A 21,069-nucleotide genomic window follows, 5' to 3' on the forward strand; every position below is an offset into this window, starting at 1 on the left:
CACAATCCCCCCCCCCCCACCACTGTCTGTCCCTTATCATAATTTCACCAGCAAACTCTTTCTCGTTGGTGTTTCGGCTGTGCCAATCAGAGTCAAAGACTCATAGCTTGTATTTTGTCAGCATCGTGGCTTCTATCTCGTCGGTGTTGCGACTTCCATCTCATAGGTGTTTAATATATTTACAATTACAACATAGTAATTAATATTTACAACCTTATATAAGGCTATATTTAGCTAAAATATAATATTTATAGTAACTAAATAATCATCGTGAATATAATTAGCTAAAATTATAAATAAATTTATAAGCTTAAATGAAAAAAATTAATTAATATTTATGAAATTATAAACTTAAGATAAAATTAAACTTAATTTACAATTATAACATAATAATTAAATAAACCCTATATATAGTCTTATATTTAGCCACAATATAATATTTACAGTAACTACATAATTAATTAATTAATTAATTAACATGAATATATTTAGCTAAAATTATAAATTCAATTATAAGCTTAAATGAAAAACGTTAATTAATATTTATGAAATTAAAATTACCAAAGCTAAATAGCTAATGCCGGCGGCAGAACGTGTGAGTATGTGTATAATTTGAATAGTATAAATGAAAAGTTATGAAAAATTCACCTGCCCGATAAGATTCTTCCAAAATTAGGTGTACTATTAATTTAAGATCGTAGCTAGCATGATTTGTACAGAACACATGAGAGAAATTTGCACCTTGCAAATAATACATAACAATAGCACTCACTCAAAAGTAGCTGGCTTTAAAGGATGAAAACAACAAAGCAAATATGAGTAGAGCACTAACAAATTTTAAAGCTAAAATAACAGCAAAATATAGTGCACTAACGTACTCACAACACCCGCAAACATTTATTTTCCCATATCAAGTGAAGAGACGAAGGCAATCAAACAAGAAGAGAAAAAGAAAAAGAATAACAGTAACAATGACAATAACATAATTTAACAGTGTAAAAAAAAATTAAGTCATTAGCAACAGTCCATCACTTCAAATATTCAATCACCAATTCATGTAACACCAATAGATTCTTTTTTTTTTTGAAAAAAAAAAGATATAAGAAATGGTACAAACTGAAACCGTGAAGAGTCAAGCACACGTTCTGCTACTACGCACACGTTCTCCCGTCGGCATTAGCTATTTAGCTTTGGTAATTTTAATTTCATAAATATTAATTAATGTTTTTCATTTAAGCTTATAATTGAATTTATAATTTTAGCTAAATATATTCATATTACTTAATTAATTAATTAATTATGTAGCTACTGTAAATATTATATTGTGGCTAAATATAAGACTATATATAGGGTTTATTTAATTATTATGTTATAATTGTAAATTAAGTTTAATTTTATCTTAAGTTTATAATTTCATAAATATAATTAATTTTTTTCATTTAAGCTTATAAATTTATTTATAATTTTAGCTAATTATATTCACGATGATTATTTAGTTACTATAAATATTATATTTTAGCTAAATATAGCCTTATATAAGGTTGTAAATATTAATTATTATGTTGTAATTGTAAATTAAGTTTAATCATATTTTGAGTTTATAAATTAACTTGAAATTTATAAGTTCAATCATATTTTAAGTTTATTAATTAATTGCAACTTGTTACACATTTAATTTAAGTCATAATGTCAAATTCGGATGCATGGAAATCAAATTCACGTGAGGATTTTCATGTTGGCGAAGAGAATAGAAATGATGCCATTTCTCTCGAAGGGGTCCAAGAAGTTGAAGGAGTTGAAGAGGCATCCTGTGATGATGATGGGGTACAATAAAGTAGTAATAGAAAAAAGCGAGGTGTGCGAGAACCTTTTTATGTTTGGGGACACTTCACCAAGGTAACCATTAATGGTGAATTGAAGGCGAAATGTAATCATTGTCGAGCTAAGTTGGTAGCATCTGGTAATAATGGAACCTCACATTTGGATAGACATTTGAAAAGATGTAAGCCAAAGGGTGTTCCCTCAGTTTTTGATAGCTTACAAAAAACTCTTAGTGCGACGAGGAATGACGATGGAACAAGTTGTATTGAGACAAGAGAATTTCATCCAATTGTTGCTCGGTAAAAGATGGCAACCTTGGTTGTAAAGCATGAACTACCACTTAATTTTGTGGAATATGATGCATTTAGGGATTTGATCTCTTATGCCAACCATTTGGTGAAGAATTTGAGTAAAAACACTAAATTGTATCAAGCTGAAAAGGCAAAAGTAATGGCTTTGTTGGAGAATAATGATAGTAGGGTGGCAATTACTACAAACATGTGGACTGCGAGTAATCAAAAGAAGGGGTACATGGTAGTTACGGGACATTTTGTGGACAAGTCTTGACGGTTACAAAGTCGAATTTTAAGATATTTTTATGATTAATTGATATTTATTTTAATTCAATTTAATTAATTCTAAAATTTAGTTTTTTGGTAATAAATAGCTTAATATATTTGCAAAGTCGATATTATGTTTACTTATTTCTAATTCAATTTAATTAATTCTAAAATTTAGTTTTTTGGTAATGAATAGGTTCATATATTTGCTGGCTCCACATAACGTTGAATTTCTTTTGAAGCATTTTTTAAATGTATGTTGGATTGGAATGTGGATAGAAGGATATCAGTTGTAACTTTAGATAATTGTTCCACCAATGATGCTATGGTTGATAGGTTGATGGGATTGATTCCAATTGATTCTATGTTAATGGGTTGGGGATTTTTTTCATATGAGGTGTGTGGCTCATATTTTAAACCTAATTGTGAAGGAGGGGATGAAAGTGAGTGAGGAGTGGATTAAAAAGATTAGGGATAGTGTGGCTTATTGGACGGGCACACCACTAAGGGTCGAAACTTTTGAGATGGCTGCACGACAATTACAAGTATGCGAAAAAGTTGGTGCTTGATTGTGTAACTAGATGGAATTCTACATATGTTATGCTTGATGTTGTTGTGAAATATAAAACTATCTTTTCTAGACTGCAGCAGCGCGACTAACACTACACATCTTTGCCAACAGATGAGGAATGAGAGATAGTTGAAAAGATGTTGGAATATTTGCTACCGTTTTACTCAATGATAGAGTTATTTTCAAGTACACAATATCCCACATCTAATATTTTTTTTTCCAATGATATGTGAAATGAGGATTAATCTGGATGAATGAGAACTTTCTGATGTGCCTGTGGTTAGAGAAATGACTGGTCAAATGATTATGAAATTTGATAAATATTGGGCCTAAAGTCATGGGATTTTGGTGATGGCGGTTATTCTTGATCTGAGGTTTAAGATGCAATTGGTTAATTATTATTTTCCACAACTTTATGGTGAGGGTCTACAAATGAAATTCAAAGGGTAAGCAATTTAAGTAACAATTTGGTTAAGTTTTATGAAGGTAAGAATAAGAATGTGATTGATGCGGTTGTCGGTGAATCTTCTTTGGTCGATATTCGCTTTAATTTTAACATAGGAATTGACTATAAATTTTTTGATATAAGGAAGTTTGAGGCATTTGCAAGCCAAAATAGTGAGACCATGTATCGAAGTCCGACCTTGAGAGGTACTTAGAAGAGTCTTTAGTCAAATCCACTCCGCACTTTGATATTCTGAATTGGTGGAAGGTGAACCAAGGCAAATACCCTATTTTGGCTCAAATGGCCAAGGATATCTTAGCCGTTCCCGTGAAAACCATTGCCTCTAAATCTGCGTTTAACAGTGGAGGTAGAGTCTTGACTCCACATCGGAGTAGACTTCATCCAAAGATATTGGAAGCACTTATGTGAACTCAACATTGGCTATGGGAAAACTCCAAAGGTATGAATACAAATAATGTACAAAATATTTAAATAATTGTTTTAGTAATAATTTTAAAAACTTAAATTATTTTCACTTTCTTTTTCTTTTTTTTTACAGGTAAATTTCTCGAAAGTGAAATTTTTACTGGAGAGGAATTTGTAGATGAAAATGAAAGTGGCCCACAAGTGTTGGAGTAGTTCTTTTTTTTTTTTAAATGTTTGGTTGTGGAATCGAATTATGAGTTTTTATTTGTATAAGACATGATTTTTTTTTTATGTTGGGTTGTGGAATTAAATTGTGTTTTTATTTGTATAAGACAAGACTTTTTTTTTTTTTTTTATGTTGGGTTGTTGAATTGAATTGTGTATGGTTGAAATGGTTGTGGAATTACATTGTGTGTTTTTAGTTTAATTGCATTGTGTGTTTTTCATGTTAGATTTTGGAATTGATTTTGTGTGGGGGTTAAAATGGTCGAGGAATTGAATTGTGTTTTTTTAATTTAATAGCATTGTGTGTTTTTAAAGTTGGATTATGGAATTGAATTTAAAAAATTATTCCTATTAATTGGTTGTTTTGTGAATTATTTTGTGATTAATTGTATTGTACATTTTGCCTTTGTGTTGTTAATTATTTTAAATTAGAAAAATTATTTCTTTTGTTTTATATTCATGGTATTATAACTAGAAAGAGAACAAAAGTTAAAAAGTAACATGAATGAATTTGGGATATGGTCATAAAATTACAAATATTGACAAATTTGAGTTGCCTAAATTATTGAATTAATGTGCATGTATAGAAGAAAACATTAAAATAACATGAATATAAAATAAAATATTAAAAAATAATTTAACATTAAAATAATATGAAAATTATTTCGGTAGGATCGGGCCCGACTTGACCCTAACTATAGAATGATCGGGTTCATTTAGGGTTGGGTTTCAAATTTTTTTAATCGGGTCGGGCTCGAGCTTATCCCGACCTTTTGCCATTTCTAAGGAGAGGAGACATATCTCAAGCAAGATTTTCACCGAGGTTGATAAATGGATGGAAAGATATGATATTCCTGTGGTTGGTCTACGCCTTGGAAAGGATCCATATCTGCTGGTTTGTTGTTATTGATTGACCTTATTTGATTGTGATTTATGTCACATTATTGACTTATGCTATATGGTTTGCAATGTCTACTAAAGAAGCAGAGATAATTTATTAGTACGTACTTTGTCCTTTGTAAAGCTTGTCCACATCCAATTGCATTTTCAAATATTATGTCCATTAATTGTGAGAGTCTAGATATGATCATGGGTTAGTCTTAGGATTCTACTTCCTTGGCGTAAATATTAGCCATTCATAAAAATGATAGGTTACCTCTAGGTTTAGACTAGTACAAGCATTCACCCTAATAAGCGTGAGCCTATGACATTCTCACTTTTTCTTTGCTAGACCAACACCATCCACATGTATATTTTCTATTGCACATTTATGCAGAAGTTTTAAGCAATTGGTTGAAAATAATTTCTGAGGTGATAATTTCTTAGAAATTTAAATGTTCTATGGGTGGAACAATGACCTTATATTCTTAAGTTAGAGAAACATAGGCTTTAGCTTGAAACCATTACCTTGATTGTCTTTTTGAGTTAAAAATCCCTTATTTTTTCCAATAAGATTCAAAGGAACAAATTTTCAGCTGCTTTATTTTTATTTCTTTTAATTTTTTCCTATTATTATTGTTATTATTTCGGTTGTAGAGTATTATTTCATCCTTCACATGCTATTATTTATTTTTTTCCTACTTCTATTATTATTATTTTGTGGCTTATTTTGTCGAATATATATCTAATTATTTTATCTTTTAAAACAAGCAGGCAGGCAATTATGCTAGATTCTTTTTTCAATCTCGTCAACGTCGTCCCATCTTACTCATTGGCTTTTCAACTCCTTCAGTTGATGGTAATTAGTAGCTAGACTCTTCACGGTTTCAGCTTGTATCTTCTCTTCAATTTGATTTTAAAAAAAAAAAATTCTGTTGGTGTATGGAAATTAATTGGGTGCAGAAATTGATTGGATATGCATAGAAATTGAATAAATTTGTTGTAGAAATCGCATGAAGAAATTGATTGTGTTTTAATTTGGGTAGCTAAATGCAAATGCATATGGATTTTGATTTTTTTTTTTCCTCTCAGGTTGATTACAAGTTATTAGATACATGATTTTAGGTCATTTGTCGATTTATGGCTGATTTTGTGTTTTTTTGTCTTAAACCATGAAGGCTTGAATTATTTTCTGCATCTAGATGTAATTTTAGGCAAAGATAAGTTTTGTAATAAAATGGTGATCCAGAATTATGCTTAGCAAATGTTTGACAGAATGCCTGAAAGGACCAAAACAGTTGAAAAGTTCATGAAAGAGAGTAACAATGATGCTGAGATAGCTGAGAAGATTAGGGAGCGTGGCCAAGAAAATGCAATGGAATAATAATAATCATGAACACGGAAATCAAGGATCCAAGGCGTATGTTTCATTCCTTAAATACTGATTTTTTTTTTCATGCCATATATAAAAAAAAAAAAAGTAAGAGAATGTATATTTAGGCTTGACATTCTGGTTTATAAGTAATTGTTTGTTTGTTTGTTCCTTTATTACAATAAAGTGCATTGGTTTTGGATGTAGAAAAAATAGATTCGAAGAGATAAAGAGACCTTTTCTTTTTTTTTATAAATAAATTGACATAAAACTCAAGTATTAAAAGACCAATATTATTGCTTTAAATATATGGCTGCATGTAGTTGGGGGAGATGGCTACATGTTGCTGCTGCTGAAATCTTGTTCTTTTATGCTGCTACTTTTTGCTATTTTTTACCGCTAGTTGTCTCAAATTTGCCTGTTGTTCACTGTTGTTTTAGCTGTTGATTGCTACTGTTTATAATTTGCTGTTTACTGTTGCTGTTTATTGCTATTTTTCACTGCTATTTTTTGCTACTTTTTGTCTTAGATTTTACCTCCTGTTTGCTGGTATTTTACTTGCTGGCAGTTGCTGTATTTACCTATTTTTCTGTTGTTTATTTCTGGTTTTTATTGCTATTTTTGTTATATTCTACTGCTGTTGTCTCATATATATTTATTTACCTGCTTGTCAATGCTGTTTTACTTGATGGTTGCTAATATTATTATATGCTGTTTTTCATTACTTCTTTTGCTATTTTCTGCTGCTATTTATTTTAGGTTTTCTGCTGTTCACTGCTATTTTTTGCTGCTATGATTTACCTCTTATTCATTGCTATTTTACTTGCTGGTTACTACTATTTATTATTGTTTTACTTGCTGGTTACTGCTAATATTACAAACTATTTTTTGTTGTTGTTTGTTACGCTTTTTCGTTATTGCTTTTTGTTAATTTTCTGCAGCTATTTTTTTGGATTTACCTGTTCACAACTTTTTTTACTATTTCCTGCTGCACATTGTCTTAGATTTATTTACATGTTGTTTGTTGCTGTTTTACTTGCCAATTATTGCTATTTATTACCTGTTGTTTGCTATTGTTCTACTTATTAGTTGTTGCTAGTTTTGCCGCTGGAGAGTAATTTTGTTGTGGATGTATTTGGTTTTATTGGTATATGTTGTAATGAAGATTAGTTAGAAGTTTTTCTTGTATATCTCAAATCTTTATGTTACTTCATAGTTACAATTTATAAGGCTTATTGTTTTACCTTTTTTCTTGGAGCAGGAACATAGTGAACTGGCATTGTAATAAAGATTGAAAGGATTACCTGCTCAAACAAATAACTTCTCTTGTTGTGCTTGAAGGTTGCCTCACTGTATAAAAGACGAAACTGAAACAAATGATATCTTACATAATTTAGGGTTGATGTAGTATCAATACTTGAACAATTTGAGGGTATTGTAATTGTATAAATGGATTTTGTGTTTGAATAAATAACATTTTCAAGTATGATATTATTTATTTTATAAGTATCATCATTAAATTTTAAATTTATTTCAGTTCTAAAATTTTGAAAATAAATTTGCAGGATTCAGGAATTTGATAATAATAAAAATAAATATTATAAAAATAAAAATAATAATAAAATAATAATAGTACAATTCAAATAATATTTAAAAAATTCAAAATTAATATTGATATTTATTTTGGATAACAATTATTGAAATAATTCCCACTAATGTTGCGACATACATATGACTGCTGAAAACCAAACTATATACATATGATACATATGACTGAGAAAACCATACGTATACACTGTTGACTGTTGAAAACTATGCATATAACTATTGAAACCATCATGAATTTATGATAAACTATCATAAATTTCTCGTCGGGTACAAAAACATCATCTATTGATTTGCCTGCCTGCCTGTTTTCCTGTAGTGAATAATTAAGAAAATACTTGAGTGTTAAATTATTCCGATTCATAAGGGAAAAAAAATCTAAATTATAACATAGGCGGATTAAAATCATTTAATTATTAATATATCTATTTTATTACAGCTGCAGGGATAACGACGTAACACATAGCTGGGATCTGTGAACTGGTACAAGGCACAAAAGACGTTATACTTATACATACACATTACGTATATACATATAATTTAATTAAAAAGAAACATATGATATAACACAATACAATATAACCTAATATGGTATTAGTGATGACAAGTACTCAAACAAAGGCCCTGGTAACAGAATCTAAGGGCTTGCAGTCGACCTCCCTCAAAACAGAAGTGAGTCCCTTGCCAGCAGCATTAGCTTTAGGATGTATCCCATGCTCAGGTCCATTCATATAAGCCCGATTCACCCTCTCCTTGTCAAAGCTAACCCCATAACTCTTCTCAACATCTTGTGCAAGATTCTCATACAGCTGGCCATCTCTAGTCAAAGCCATCATAATTTGTGGGAGCCCAAGAGGCAAATTGTCACCCTTGTCAACTTGCCAGAAATGGACAGTCTTTCCATAAGTCTTGGAAACTTTTTCAAGATCTTGTCTTTGTACTGGTCCAGGGATTCCGGGCATGAAAAGCACTCCGCTCTTCACTTCGAACTCGTGAGTGTGCCAAAGCGGCTTCTCTTCGTCTGGTAAAGTCAAGAACAGGTTCTCGGATATTATGTACTCGAGGCCAATGAGCCTTGCGTCGGCTTCAGCGCTGTTGTATATCAGGCACTGCCTCATCTCATCGTTTTGATGCCCGCAGAAGTGGTGTGCCTCTACTTGCCGAGTCATATCGTCTCCATAAAAATGAAAACTACAACAGGCAACAAAACGAATTACTAGTAATAATAATTAATTAGAACTCATTAAAACGACCGTACATACGCGCAGAGATGCTGGTGGATTTTGTTGGTGGGAACGAAGCCTTGAATGGCAGCAGTACTCGTCTCAAGGAAGGCCGTGCCTGTTTGAGTTGGATCGCCGGGAACTTCAGGGTGAGCTGATGGCATGGCTTTTTTTTTTTTTTGGGCTTTAATTTGATCTTATTTTATTTAATTTTTGCAATCTAATAATAAATGCTGCTATTGTATTTGTTTCAAGACTCTAAATAAATCGATTTGCCGCTTTTCTCTTAACAATAAATATATATTGCGACTCGAAATACAATTGCATGCAGCGCTACGCGTGGCGCGACATTTGGTAGACGTGGCTTTTACAATTTGTGACGTGGCTTGCCCTCCAGAAACTGTCAACGGTGACGTGTGTAAACAACACTGCTCACCCAAGCTTCAACAATATTCTCAAAGGAGTAACGCTAGAAGAACAGAATCTTGACATAATGATAACAAATTTCAAGTTTTTTTTTTAATTGTTTTGGTTACTCAAAGATTTTGATATTTATGTTAATGACCTTTAATCTTAATGATTTTTAATAGTTGGATCATTCCTTCTTCCATTTCTTTTACATCTATCCTATTTTTTTTTTTTTGAGTTTTGACTATAATTTTATAGTTCTCTAAATGATTATCATATTCATATAAATCTATAAATTCTAAATTAGATCCTGCATTTATAATTATTTGTCTTTCTTAAGACATAGATTAAATTTTTTCTTCTAACATATTTCTATATATATCCAATCTATTTTCCCAACTAAGGATCATATCATCAAGACTTTCACATAGAAATTGTAATTTAAATTCAGCCTCCTCCATCAACAAATTCATATTATCATTGTTGTTATTCATCATTTAAGGACAATCTTGAATCCTATTATTAACTTTACATCTGTCTTGGATTATTTTAAGATTGGATAAAATAGAATCCATTAAGGGTATCCTATGTTCCTCTTCAAAGGAATCAAATATTTCTTGATCTATATTAAGGTTAATCATTTTCATTTCTTCATACAAGCACTTGCTTCTATTTAATTTAGTTTTAACGATGGAAATTGTATAAATAACTTGATATTCTTGACTATAATCTAAAATTATCAATTACATCCAAAAGCTTGTTAACTGATCTTTCTATTTTTATAATTTTTATTTACATTTATCACTTCTTATTTTCTAAAATCCTAGAAAACAAACAAGGCCTTACATACTTCTGTTTGTTGCTAAAATATAAAAAGATAGTTCGAAATTACTAACTAGTGTACTATCCCTAAAAAATTTGGAATAAATTCACTAATTGCCTCCAACCATACATAGGTCCACAATCAGCACCTCCATAACTCCTCTCACCATGCAAGATCACTCCAATGATTGTTCCACACGTCTAACGCGACATACAGTAGACTGGCCTAATAAGATATGTGTAAGTGAATTTCTTGTTGTTGTCTTTGGAAAGTGCTTAGTAATAGGAAATTTTCTTCATTTAGCACAAGTGTTGGCATGTAAGGTTCTTGTTTAATCTCTAAGAATATATAAAATATATGGAAGATGATAATTTCACTTAAAAAGAGTTTTATTTATTTCATAACTAGAATTTTACAAAGGAGAGAATAGAGTTGCCGGTAAAGGATTAGACATAAGATGCCTTATCTTTCTTACATGATTCTATTTATAAACTTGAAGAGGTAAGGTTGTCTCTTTTTACATGACACTTGTTACCTTTTCCTAGTTGATGATGGATTTCTTGGAGATGAGGTAACCCCTCCTCTTTCTATCATTGGGGATAGTTGTTGTCTTCATTTTCTTGTTGACCGACAACCTTCACACGGTTATGATAAAATTTATCATTTTGGATCTTTTCTTTTGAATTATTGTTTCTCTTAGCTAGCATCTTTTATCTTTTCAATGACCTTTCTGTCATATGCCTATTATGAGCTCTTTATCTAGTGACATGTCTTTCCTACTAGATTCCTCATTTGGTCCTTCCTAGCAATAACCACATGATGATTAATGCTTTAGCACCTTTCATACCTCATGGTGTGTTGGCAAGCTAAATTCTATGAGATTTTCATATATTGCTTTTTTTCTTTTCAATATTACCTACTAGTCGAGTATGCTTTCTTTTCTGCTTAAAGAAAAAATTATATGTTCTTTTGTGGTCTCGTGGAGCGACACATTTTCTTTGCTTATTCTCTAGAGTGATTAATAGAGGACTTTTATTCTAATTGACCTTTTTCTACTGAGAGCTTTAAGGTCAAATAGTTCAGGATCATAGTCATTGTAAACTTGATCTATATGAATAGTTAGACTAACTTTCTTACTGCTAATGCCAACTTGAATCATGTGCTGTGCCGGATACCATTTATTATTATGTATTTAGGGGCAAGTAGTGAGAACCTTGATAAAAATCATTCCTTTTGTCTTGGATATTCTTTTGAGGGCTTTTACAACGTCTTTAATTTTTTCTAGGAACTCTTCTAATTCCCTGAAATCATCATTGACATAAACAAGTTTAAACAAAATTGTATTCAAACATGTCTTTTATACTTTCTTCTTCAAGTTTGATTTGTCAAAATCCAAATTTGCAATCAAACTTGCTAAATATTTTTTTATTAATTATAGAAGTAATTAATGTATCTTTATAAGGTAAAAAATACCAATAAATTTGGTTTATTTATTTAATTCTTTGTTGCTAATATTCATACAAGCTTTTCCTTATTTAATCTCTGCGTGATTCCTAACCATAAGAGGTTAGGCCATTATGTGGTTTTTTAGATTCTCGAATAATCTTGAGTTCCAATAAATCCTTAATTTGTTTATCAAATTCTAGTCTATCATCTTGCCCATATCTCATAGGCTTGACTCTTATGATGACATTTGGGTCTTTTAATTATATTGCGGCATAGGTTTTATCAATTTCCCATAATTGAATTAGATTTTCACCAAAATTTTTCTCAAGATTTTCTAAGATTTTTTCATAGTCAAATATGATTTGATTGATTTTTATATTGCTTTGAAAATGTAATTTTTGAGTTGTTCGCCTAAAAATAAATTCTTGATGTTGTAATAGAATGATTACATGGTGTTTTAACAATAATTGTTTCGTTAGTTATTATATAAATGAACTGACGAAGGAAATTAACTTTTAAAAGTATATTTGCTCCCATATGATCGTAAGACCACAATATAGGTATACTTAGAATATAATCCTCTATTTGTATTAGGGTTTTAATCCTACGTTTTCCTTGGGTGATTTGTTCACTATTTATCCCTTACCTTGTTAAGGGCTTATAATCTTTCCAATAAGATTTTGGATAAATCTTGAAATTAGCTAAACTAACTCCTGAACCTGTAACAATTAATGCATGGAACCATTGTTGACTTATGCTTATAATATGGTATAATTACTTTTATATATACTATAAAACGATTAGACATATCTTGATATGTTTTGTTTAATCCCTTCAATTGAAATGCTTATTTTCCTATCTTCTATACAGTAAGGAGAGAATATTTCAAGAAAGTTCATCCTTAATAATAAAGAACTTATTTTTGTTTCATAATCGGGTTTTATGAAAAATGAAAAAATAAATTCTATTCCTTAATCTTTAATAGTGTCTCACAATATTAACTTAGCGTCTTTCTTTCTTCATTATATCCTACATATGTCTTGGGTTCAAATAGAATATTTCTTTATAAATACTTAATCATTTTTCCATCTACATATGTATTTGCAGCTCTTGTATCAAGGATAGCAAAAGTCTCATGCCACGATTGTCCATTATTATATTCAATTTTAATTTTTAGATTTTGATTTTTTTTCTAATTGTTGCTAGTATTTTATGTGATGGTGGTATCACAAGATGACTACATCTAGTAAAACTTTGAGTTCTACTTAATTCTTGTTCTCTTTTAAATGATCTCCTATTCCCCACAATGATTTTTCCTTCTCGAGTATATTCTATGGATTTAGTAATATTTCCTTAATTAGAGTAGGTTGACTACTTAGATCCATTTCCCATTCTTTTGGTAAATCAATTTCCCTTAAAATCTTAGGAATTGTATCTTTCCAACTTTATTAAATTATTTATCAATTTCAATAAAATCTTTATCAACAAACATTTCACTATTAGCCGAATTTGTCGATGCATATTCTATAGCATATGTTATACTATATGGATAAGATCCATCATGCATCATATAGAAGTATTTAAAATCATGACATAAGCAAATGTCTTATCTTTATTTATATCTTTAAAACTTATATTTGGGGTATATCTTAAATATTAATTTCTTATAACTAAGATTTCCTTGTATGATTCCAAGATTGCATGTTTCGATCTTTTATTCTATTATTTAGTATTGTTAAATTTACTGGACCATGTATCCCTTCTCAAAAATAAGCTTTTATCATTATTTGGATTCCTCCAATATGAACATATCCAATCTTAGGTCTACACTAGATCTTATTATATTAATTTCATCTTTTATATCTGATTTTAATAGTAAAGGTATATTTGTATTTCCTCTGATATGCTTGATTTCGATAGGTTCTTCTCTTACAGTGGCACTGAAATACATTATATTTTTTCTTTTATTCATGTTTGCAATTCCTTTTGCTAGCTTATTAACTAAGGTCATAAATGTTTCTAATCCCTTTTTATTAATCTTAAGGTATTATTCTTTTGTCAAGGATTAATTCTCTATTAAAAAAAACCTTGTTCTTCTAATTCCTCATCTTGATATAAATCTCGATTATTTAATTATGAATATGAGCTCCTTAATCTCTCATTAGATAGGTAGTATATCCTATCATTATCACTAATATCTTCACTATCAATGATTAATTCAAAATCATTAAAATCCTTAAACATTTTGATATTTACTTTTTTTCTTTTTAGGGTATTAATTTGCATAATGCCCTTCTTCATTGCATAACCAGCATTTACACTCTTTGAATGCGTTGGTTTTAGATTTTCTTTTGAATTTATTCCTTTAGAAGAATTTCTTCTTATATTTATTTTTCCTATAATATTTTTATTGGTTTTAAAGAATTTCTTCTTTTTGAATTTCTTTCTATATTTATTAGTATTATCTGAACATTCAAATCTCGGGGGATCTTCTAACATAAAACAGCACAATCCTCGATTTTGCTTTGTCATAAGTCTTCTATTTAGTATTTTAGCGGACCACTGATTTATCTTATTTCGAGCAAACTTAATCCTATTTCCTAGGGTACTAGTGTCCGTACTATCTCCGTACTCTTTACTATATTCTAGCATAATTCTTTTACCACATGGGTCTGGTATTTTAATAAAACACAAATCATTATAATATCCTACAATATTTTCTTACTATCAAACTAACATTTATAATACAATTTTTTGAAGCTACATGTGTGTGCCTCTAAATAAGATATATTACATATTTCAAGCCATGTTAGCTTCACTAAATTTTCCATCCTTTTTCTCTTTACTCCTTACTGAAAATCAGCTTCCTAATTTTCTCTTAAAATTACTTTTCTTATTTCATTTTCAAATCTATTTAAGATCTGATCTGGATTTTCGTTTGGATCATTATATTCTCCATACTATTTTCCATGTTTACTAGTATCCTTTAATCCCATAAACCATTGTGCTAGTATTCCTATAAATGAAGTTTTAAGGAATCCTATACTCATATTTCTATTAATCCTGTGAAATGCAAGAGCAATTTTCATAAATTTAACCCAACCGATTATTGTTTTATCTCTATTTTTGACATAGTCTAAATCTAACCATACTCCATCATGACTGATTGGTCTATCTCAATACTCTCCTAGAGTTTATATTCTTTTTTAGGTTTGATAGATGATTTGATAGACCTAAAATATTGACTCTGTGGTCTTTCATGATTTGATATTTCTTCTCTAGCATAAGAAACTCTATTGCTAGATTCTCCTTGTTCAAAGACTCTTGACTTTGATTCATTTATCTTTAGATGTTCTATTCTATTTTCAATATCTTGTAAATTTATAAATATATCTTCTTCTTCATCAGACTCTTCATCAAATAACCCTGGATTAGATAATTCTTTTAAACCATTGTATGTGTTTTCACTTAACATTCTCAGACTTGTTAATAATTTCATTATTTTTCTTTTCATTATAATAAATTATGGTATCTTGTAAAATTTTATTTTGTTCTTGAATTACCATTAGTAATTCGTCCATATTGTTATTGATCTCTTGTACTTCAATCATTTTGTAACTTTCCATTATGTATTTATTGCAAACTTATTACCAAGTTGCTCAACAAATTTTTCAATTTTATTTAATTGAATTTCTGTTTTATTTAATCTTACATCTATTGAATTTCTATTCATGACATTAATGATTTCTTGTTTTAACTTATCATAATCTTTAATGAAGTCTTATCAATTGTCTAACTTGATCAAATTCTTCACTTATTTGTTCTCCTAATTTTTTGACTTGTTTCATATTTTCATCATTAAAATTTTTGATCTCAGGTGTTTCATTTGCACTTTCTACATCATTTATAGATCAATTAGGGTTTCTTAATTTATTCAATAAATATAGAGAAATCTAGTTTAACTGATTATTTCCCCACATATATGAATCATTTACTTAATCAAATAGTTGAAATCTTCCATAAGGTGGAAACCTACTAGTTTCTATATCTTCAGAAAATTATTAGTGGTTTTGGTAGTCTATTTATTGTACTATCTTTCTAATAATTCATTAGATTCAATAAGATATTTATGACATATGATATTTCTTATATCCTTGTGAATATAGTTCTTTTCTAATCCTTTATATATAAGGCAAAGTTTATGCATAAATAAATCTTTGCATCCTATAAGCGTATCATAAAAAGGATATTTTTTACCCCTAATCCTTTTATTATTCTAATTATAGTAATCTCTTTGTTTAATAGATAATTGTTTATTATAATTTATTTTGAGATCTTCAACATAATCATAATGGTTATTATGAGTTCTTCAACTCTGAATTCACGAACACGTGATGAATACAATTGTTCTAACTATTTAATATTTAAATCATTTTGATCCAATCAATAATATTGTCTATGTTTAGTTATATTATCCTTGATTGTTTTATTATCTATCTTAGATAATTATTTATAAAATAGATGATTGTTTCGTCCATTTTTATCTTTGATTTTGAAATAATTAGGTATGTGGCTTGTTATACCGATAGTACAAACTAATATAATTCCCATTCAGGTTAACCATCAGAATATATGTCGCTAGTTTCTTGCCGATATGCCATAATATTCCAAAATCTTTTGAACCAAACTAGGCTCTAATACCATTTTGTTGATCTTAGCTTCGTTTTTATCAAATTATTTAGAAAACTGTGTATTTTCTAAATTGATAATTTTTTAGGGATCTGAATGTAATTTTTTTGTCTTTTTATGTTCTTTTATCTTTTTTGTTCTAAAAGAAAATGATGTTCTCACCACAAAGAGAACATTAAGCACCGAATAATGAGTTTCATAATAGTTAAATTACGAAAGCTTTTAATTCTTTACAAATTAGTTATTGACACCCCTTTATTAATATTAAGCTGAAAAATAAGTGCACGAATTGATATCATAGCATGATTTAATTAGTTAATTCTAACTAGAAGATCCAAAATTTATGAAGAGAATTGAATATTTAAATTTAGAACTTAGCATTTATCATAGTAAAAAGACAACTTTAGATAGATATTATATATTTTGTAATATAGAAGGCAATTTTAAACACGATCTACATAAAAAAAATCTTTGTTAAATAGTTTAGTATATTTAATAGTTAATTCAAGTAGAAATTTGAAATTAAAATTTGATAAACTTAATTAGAATTTTAAGATGGTCTTAGATATTTAAAGAGAAAATAAAGTAATTCTCAAGAATTTAGAAGAAAAATTAGAATTTATAAAGATCAAAATATAGTAAAATTGGGTAAGATTTCAAGAATAGAAGAAGGAAAAATTAAAATTAAAGTAATTAAATAATACTAAGAGTTTAGAAGCCATGCCAGCTTCAGAATTAGAAAACTTGATAGGAAGATTTGAAAAAAATTAAAATCAACACTGATATAGGATGCTTCCAGCCTAAGAAAACTAGGAGTTTTAAATAATACTAAGGATAAAGGAAAGAAGATAACCAGTATTAGTAAATTGATGGTAATTATTTAAAAAGAATATTAAGTAAGAAAAGAAGAAGAAGATGAGAATGTTAAAATAAAAAGCCTTATAAATATAGACAAACAGATTGAAAGGTTTAGACAAAATAAATTAGATATGATCAAACCAAATATAAAATATAAAAAGGAAAAATTATTTAGTAAATCTTTACTATATCAAAATTATAGTGAAAGATATGTGTCATGAGCACATGAGAATCAAATGATAAAATTATATTTAATAGATAAGGTTTCTTATAATCAGATTAGTTATAAGGATTCAAAGAGGCCCACACAGAACCAATTATAATAGGAGTAAAAGGATTATATAGAAAGAATTTAGGTGAAAAGTCTTGGTTTGTCTTTATGATGATGGATTTACAAATATAGAACAAAGAACTTTAAGAAGTATAAAACTAGACATGAATAATAAGGGATGAATAGTACATTTACCTTAGACTGTTTAGTAAAAGCTAATACTTTTACAAGGATTTAAAAATAGCAATAAAAAAACTAAAGGTTACATACAAAAAGAAATGAAGATAACTTATTAATTTGCACAGGATTTATAGGAAGACTTAGTGAAAATAGCATAACGAAATACCAATTAGATAATAACCAGATAATAAACATTATAGGAACTAAAGGAATTAAGGCTATTCAGGCAAAAAGTTTCTCAGCAAAAACTAATGCAGGACTAGATTGAAAATTAGATAATTTTAATTTTAGTACAAGAAGATAATGTAATTTACCATAATAGTGATGGTTTAGTAGATTTAAGATTTGGAAATTATAATTACCAAGTAGATACGATCACTAGTCAGGATGATGATCTAGAAAATACTTTAATGGCTATAGAAGAAGAATTTATATGGAAAGAAATGAATAAAATTCTTTATTCTAGATATGATGAATTAATGTTAGAAATGAGTCATAATCAGACAGTAGAAGTTTTAGAAAGAGAATACTATACCCAATACATAGATGATATATTAGAAGGAAAGTTATAAGCCAGTGACACAATCAAAAGTGTTATTTACTCCCAAGTACAAGAGTGTTTAATTATAACATAACCCGGTGAGTTCAAGGTCGAACCACATGTAATTTAAAAATCAAATAGTCAATTATTAGACAAAAATTAATTGCAGAAAACGAAATTAATAGAGACCAATTTGCAAAAAAAATGCTAAGATTACGAGATCCCCTTTCGGTTGTCAAATTATTGTCCCAATACCCTCTCATATTTATATTTTGCATTCATTTTGACAGTTGATTATTATGCCATTTAATCTTTAGCTAACCATTTGTATGGATAAATATGAAATCAAGTATTTAATGTACCACAACTATATTGGAGTGTCAACATTATGTCAAAATACTATATAGATCCAAGGAGATCTAGATAAATTGACATGACATAAAAGAATCTGATAAGGAAAAAAGTACCAAAAAAAAAAACTTTAGGATTCATTTGAGAGAGTAGTTAATTTAATAATTTGAATTCTTGTGCTTCACCTTTCACTTCAGCTTAAGAAATTAGCCAATCATATTGATAAACAAAATGCTCATTTTATTTAACAAACTTCTGAAATATATTACAAGAGAATTCACTACACAAAAGAAGAATTTTTTCTAAGCATCAGTTTCAGCTCCTTTCTTCACTTCTCTGCACTCCCCCTGTTCTTCCTCTCATTGCCTTCACTAAGCAGCAAAATATCATCATCTTTTATTTTATTATTATTTTTTCAATTACATATTTACATTGAAATGTGTGATAGTCAAATGGAAAAATGGCCACCTAACTATCACGATATAGCTCACTTCCCTTTTTTATTTTTATTTTCATTTTTTATTAATTACATCTCCTCAATAATGCATTCCAAAAGACTCCAGTAATTTATCTTCTTTGTTTCCTACTTTCAGTTCCAATTCCCTCTTTATTCCTAAAATATAAAAATTAACATACTACAAATAAAATTAATATAAAAATTTATTAGGAAAGCATTAAGATAATTTATAAGTTATGAGCGTATTAATCAACACTGTTGGTGAAAAATTGATAATTTTTAACCTTATTAAATGTATACTTTTCAGTGTTAATCAACCAGTATGATATTTAAAACATAGGAGTCCATAAAAAAGGATTATGTAATGGAAGAAGCTAGTAGTAGCATTACCAATGCACGTAAACATGGGAAAATAAGTTTTAATTAATCAGCACCAAGAGATACAAAATATAACTTAGGAGGAAGTTATCCTATTACAAGGGAAAATTATAGTGGAAAAGATAAAGATCATAAAACTAATGGTGAAAAACAACCAAGAGAAGAGATTAGAGCATTGCCAATAGCAAGTCAATTTGATATCCTATTAAATTTAGCAACTTGAGATCCACAATCATTGCCAGAAGTCTTAGATAGATAGGAAACAGATGCAATCAGAGCTTGGCAAAACCGAAATCATAGTGATGATATTTGGGAATTTTTAAAAACATTATTAGGAGAAACAATAGGAAATTGGTATAATATTTATAAAAGAGATTTTGTTGAAGGAGTCTAAGAGACCAAAGCGTTAGGAAATAACTCAATATAATTTTACAAGTCTTATTACAGTAATATGTATAAGAGTAGGCCTAGCTAGTGGCAGTAGCTCAATACAAAATTTAGCATTAGCAGACCTTGTCCAACTTCAATTTTCAAGTTGGAAATATCTTAGACAATTTTGGCAATGATTTGCATAAATTGCCAACAAAACTGGTGAATCGCTTGATGAAGAAACAAGAGAAAAATATTTTAGAAAATTACCAGGAATTTTATAAAGATAAATAGAAAATGATTGGAAGAGTAAGAGCTTTAAGAAAGGTTTAGTAATAGGACTAAGAATACGCAAGAAAAACACTTCAGATTGTTGATTCATCACCAAAAATGGCTTAGAATATGCTCAAAAAAGCAATCTTGTGATTTTTGTAAAAAAGTTATTTATACTCTACAACAATATAAAGATAAAAATATATAAAAAATATTTTTAAAAAATTTTGAGCCCCCTAAATACAGTAATAAGAGAAAAATCCTTAGGAAGAGTCGATCATATAAGAAATGGAAAAGGGATACTAAGTACGTTAAGAAGCCTAGCACGAAGAAATGTACTTGTTTCATTTGCGGAGATCCAAAACATCTAGCAAATGCTTGTCTTAACAAAAGAAATGACCGTTTCAAAGAACATGTCAATCTTTCACATAACTTAGAAGAAGATGTAATAGCGATGATAGTGAAGCCTATAGTATAATTAACGTTTATGAAATTTAAAAATTAGAATATTTAAATTTAGAACCTAATTCTGAAGAATCTCCCTCCACCGATTATTATGATGAAGATTGCAATTTTATGAATTAGATATAGAAAGATTAGGTCTAGAACAATTAGATGAAAAAGTAGAATGTCAACATGAATTCATACATAAACAAGGATCTAATAATGTTAGATGTCATATATGTAAATTTTTTCTAAAATAGAACTTAGATATAAATGTAAGAATTGTAGGATAGAAGTTTGTAAATTTTGTTTAATTAAGACTTATAACCTTTAGCAAATAGAAATACAAGAATCTAGGCAAACTATAGAAACCCAAAATTTAGAAATAGAGAGATTAAAATTAGAAATAGAAAGATTAGAATTTTAGTTAAAAAAATAAGACATTGAATTTAGA

At 28.9% G+C, this 21,069-nt stretch overlaps 1 protein-coding gene and 1 long non-coding RNA gene across 3 annotated transcripts; one reads left to right on the plus strand and one right to left on the minus strand.

The window, feature by feature from the left end:
• Window positions 1-5,158: 5,158 nt before the first annotated feature.
• LOC18031543 lies at window positions 5,159-7,785 on the plus strand. Of its 2 annotated transcripts, none has more exons than XR_002905283.1 (4): window positions 5,159-5,359; window positions 5,702-5,786; window positions 6,189-6,347; window positions 7,561-7,785. It is a non-coding gene; the product is annotated as an uncharacterized LOC18031543 (long non-coding RNA). The 2 variants fall into 2 exon arrangements; XR_002905284.1 differs by having other exon boundaries at window positions 6,203-6,347.
• A 564-nt stretch (window positions 7,786-8,349) lies between these two features.
• Window positions 8,350-9,301, minus strand: LOC18031531 (oil body-associated protein 1A). The gene is made up of 2 exons (XM_006421006.2): window positions 9,167-9,301; window positions 8,350-9,095 (listed from the first exon to the last, which is right to left on the minus strand). Exons 1-2 carry the CDS (start codon window positions 9,289-9,291, stop codon window positions 8,516-8,518), a joined length of 705 nt encoding a protein of 234 aa, XP_006421069.1. The 5' UTR covers window positions 9,292-9,301; the 3' UTR covers window positions 8,350-8,515.
• Window positions 9,302-21,069: the final 11,768 nt, after the last annotated feature.

Source organism: Citrus clementina, unplaced genomic scaffold (assembly GCF_000493195.1).
Source record: "Citrus clementina cultivar Clemenules unplaced genomic scaffold, Citrus_clementina_v1.0 scaffold_9, whole genome shotgun sequence".
In the NCBI taxonomy this organism is placed as follows: Eukaryota; Viridiplantae; Streptophyta; class Magnoliopsida; order Sapindales; family Rutaceae; genus Citrus; species Citrus x clementina.

Coding starts and splice junctions, on each gene's coding strand:
- LOC18031531 (XM_006421006.2), bottom strand. CDS start 9,291: ATGCCATCAGCTCACCCTGAAGTTCCCGGCGATCCAACTCAAACAGGC. Junction 9,096..9,166: donor ATCCACCAGCATCTCTGCGC/GTATGTACGGTC, acceptor TGCCTGTTGTAG/TTTTCATTTTTATGGAGACG.